A 3765-nucleotide genomic window follows, 5' to 3' on the forward strand; every position below is an offset into this window, starting at 1 on the left:
GGAGAGAGTCAATATGAAATCGTAGAGGGAAATGAAAAATAATATGCCTCCTATGTTGAAACTTATGAGGATAGTTCCATAATGTTAGTCAGCAATTCTGTCCCCCGATGGTGTTTTTATCTGCATATGAAGAAAATGGAGGGCACTACGCAATCAAGTGAGACCCAAATCAAGCCAGATCCTCTTATTCACCCACTTGGGTCTCACTTGAACTGAAGGAGATATTCGCATGAGAATAGTCAAAGGTCATGCTGGTTTGCATGTTTAGATCCGAATTTAAGTCGAATTTTTTGCTTCATATTTGGAATTGCTGTTATTGATTAAAAAAAAATGACTTGATTTAACACTGAAAATTACAAAAGTATCTATTTAAGAAAATTCTGATATAAGATAGACAACATTTTATTTATGATGCTGCAGGACACATAGCATCTGATTTGGCCCTATTTAGCTAGTAATAATGATATGAACTCAAATCTTGACTACATATAAAGGTTTTCGGAGAGACGTGGACTCAAAAGAACTTGAAGAGGAGTTGCTTTGCGATTTGTTAGTCCTGTAGTCTCAGTCATATCGACTGGTTCTTCAAATGGCGTCTCTACGTCAAACCCCTGAAGGAGACGAGCAAGTGTCAAGTGCAGAACCTGGAGTGCGAAAGTGACTCCTGGACACATTCGTCGACCAGACCCAAATGGGATGAGTTCAAAATGCTGTCCTTTCACGTCCACTTCTGCATTTGTTGTGACGTATCTCTCTGGCATGAACTCCAGGGGGTCAGGCCAGACACGTGGGTCTCTTTGTATCTTCCACAAATTCAGGAATACCCGGGTACCGGCAGGAATTCTGTACCCACCAATAGAACAGTCTTCCATGGCTTCGTGTGGAGCTGCAAGTGGACCAGGAGGGTGAAGTCGCAGGGTCTCTTTCACAATGGCACGGAGGTATGGCAAGTTCTTGATATCTGATTCCTTTACTTTTCTGTCTTTGCCGACTCGGTCATCCAACTCTTCTTGAACTTTCTTTAATTCCTGACGATTGTTCAGTAGCAGGGAGAGAGCCCAAGCCAGAGTCACCGAATTTGAGTCTGTCCCTGCAAGGATCATCGTCTGCAGATAGAAGAAAAATTGCAGATTAGTTCAAATGAATTTATATTCCGGGAATCCAAAACAATTTCTGCAAATTTCATGGATGGAGAAGCCAATTCAATACCAAACAAGTTGCCTTTATGACAGTATCCGTATCATAATCGGCGAAGTGGGATTTATCAAGAACAGTCAACATCACGTCAAGAAAATCTTCATCTGGTCCGTGCTTGCCGGAGAGCCTCCGGAGTCGGTGTTCCTTCAACCAGGCGGAACATATGGAGTCTAAATCTTTGAATGTCTTCTTCATGGCACTTATGTGACCCCCTATATCGAACCACTCAAGTACAGGAACGGCATCAGACGGGGTTGGATTCCCGCTTTGGGCAAAGAAATCAATTATCACTTGGTGGAACTTCGTCGCCTGGCTCTCATCATGTTTTGATACGTTCGTGCCGAAGTATCTCTTGCCTGCCACTATCATCACCACGTTGTTGAAGGTCAAGTCTCCAAACCACGCTTTCATCTCAACTTTGACGGCCGCTTTCTTGTTTTCTTTCCACTGTTTGTACAGATCTTTTATGGACAAATCAACCTCTCTGGCACGAACGTGCTGGAGTCCCTCGAGCCGCTGGTCTGAGAGAAGCTCGACATTGGCCATCTTGCGGATATCACGCCAGTAGGGGCCATTCTGTGTGAACCCAAACATGGCATAGTTGTAACACAGATACTTACTGGCAACACTCTGTGGACGACTTGCAAGAGCTTTGTCACTGGTGGTGTAGCACTCCTTCGCCATTTCCAAACTGCTCACTACTACAGCTCGATTAACGCCAATCCAGATTGTGACCAGCGGACCGTACTTGTCAGCAAGAGCACCCAATGTTCGAGCGAGAGGAAGCTGGTTATCGATGAGTTTGTGAAGGTGACCTATTATCGGCCACCTTCCGGGGACTTCAGGTGGAGCAGAAACGGCTCCAGCCTTCCTACCACTCGACCAGGATTTCCAGAGGCTAAAAGCCAATAGAAGGGCCAAGAGCCCAACTAATGCTTGCTGCAGCAAAACCATCCCCATTTCCATGGCTGCCTCGATGAACGCAAGACGGAGCGAAATCTCCTGTATTTATAGTTGGAGACACGCCTCCTTGATGGATAACATATGATCTAACCCAAGCGGGTGAAGAAGAGCAACTGGTCTCACTTGATTGCGTAGTGCCCCCCATTTTCTACAGATGCAGACAAAAACACGAAAGGGGGAGAGAATTGCCTACTAACATTATGGAACTATCCTCTGAAGTTTGAATGTTTCAACAGAGGAGGCGGGGGAGACAACCTTATACTTTTCAAATTGGAACTTGACTATTTTCATCCCTTGGTGGTTGAGACGGGATCATGAGATGGGATTTCTGTAAATCTCTCTGATTTCAGAGAGTTTTCCTTATGCAACTCAGAAATCTCAAAATACAACACAGCCGAGGGGTTCATCAGAAACCCTATTCAAAAGGAAGAGGGAAAGGGAAAATTACAATTATACCCTTGGACAAACCAAAAAAGACAAATAAAGACAAATATACATATTTACATTAACACCCCCCCCCAAACTTATGAAGGTGCAAGAACCATAAGTTTGCTGATGAGATGATGAAAACGAGGAGTTGTATGCGATTTGGTGAAGACATCAACAAGTTGAGATGTGGAGGAAACATGGGGCAAGGTGAGAGAGCCTTGTAAGTAGTGATGCCGCACAAAATGACAATCAATCTCAATATGCTTCGTACGCTCATGAAAGACAGGATTCTTGGCAATCTGAATGGCACTTTGATTATCACAAAACATAGGAGTAGCAGACAGTTGAGGAAAGCCAAGTTCTTCAAGTAAGCGGTGAAACCAAATTAACTCAGCAGCAGTGGACGCCATAGCCCGATATTCTGCCTCAGCAGAAGAGCGAGAGACAACGGATTGTTTCTTACTCTTCCAAACCACCAAAGAATTGCCAAGGAAGATACAATACCCAGTAGTCGATTTACGATCTGTCGGATCACCAGCCCAGTCAGCATCAGAATAACCAGTGAGAACCAAATCAGAGGTGGAGGACAAAAGTAAGCCATGATGCACAGTGCCACGTAAGTAACGTAAGATGCGGAGAACGGCAGTCCAATGAGTGGTACGAGGGGCGAAAGCAAACTGACTAACCACATGAACAACATAGGTAATATCAGGACGGGTGACCGTCAAGTAAACTAGGGACCCAACAACCTCTCTGTACCGGGTAACATCAGACAACAAGTCACCATCTGTAGGGCCAAGGCGAGGATTGAGTTCAATGGGAGAGTCGATAATCCTATCATCTGTCAATCCTGCGCGACTAATCACTTCAGAGATGTACTGTGACTGAGATAAAATATAACCTTCAGGAGAATAGGCAACTTCAATACCCAAAAAATACTGTAAGTAGCCAAGATCTTTCATTTCAAAAAGAGAATGAAGTTGTTGTTTAAGGTCTGCAATGCCATCTTCATTAGTACCAGTCACAATCATATCATCAACATATAGAAGGACTATAATATGCCCTACAATAGTTTTACGAATGAACATGGCAGAATCATAGTTGGAAGCAACAAAGCCAAGACGAAGCAAGGAGGAACTAAACTTCGCAAACCAAGCGCGAGGAGCCTATTTGAGA

General features: G+C 44.0%; 1 protein-coding gene across 1 annotated transcript; it reads right to left on the minus strand.

Annotated features, from left to right (window-relative positions):
• Window positions 1–482: 482 nt before the first annotated feature.
• LOC137952555 (cytochrome P450 CYP82D47-like) lies at window positions 483–2163 on the minus strand. Its single transcript, XM_068799638.1, has 2 exons — window positions 1210–2163; window positions 483–1106 (listed from the first exon to the last, which is right to left on the minus strand). Exons 1-2 carry the CDS (start codon window positions 2161–2163, stop codon window positions 483–485), a joined length of 1578 nt encoding a protein of 525 aa, XP_068655739.1.
• Window positions 2164–3765: the final 1602 nt, after the last annotated feature.

This window comes from Aristolochia californica, unplaced genomic scaffold (genome assembly GCF_029961685.1).
Source record: "Aristolochia californica isolate CCGP_79_NKW_82.1479 unplaced genomic scaffold, dmAriCali1.0.hap1 SCAF_16, whole genome shotgun sequence".
Classification (NCBI taxonomy): Eukaryota; Viridiplantae; Streptophyta; class Magnoliopsida; order Piperales; family Aristolochiaceae; genus Aristolochia; species Aristolochia californica.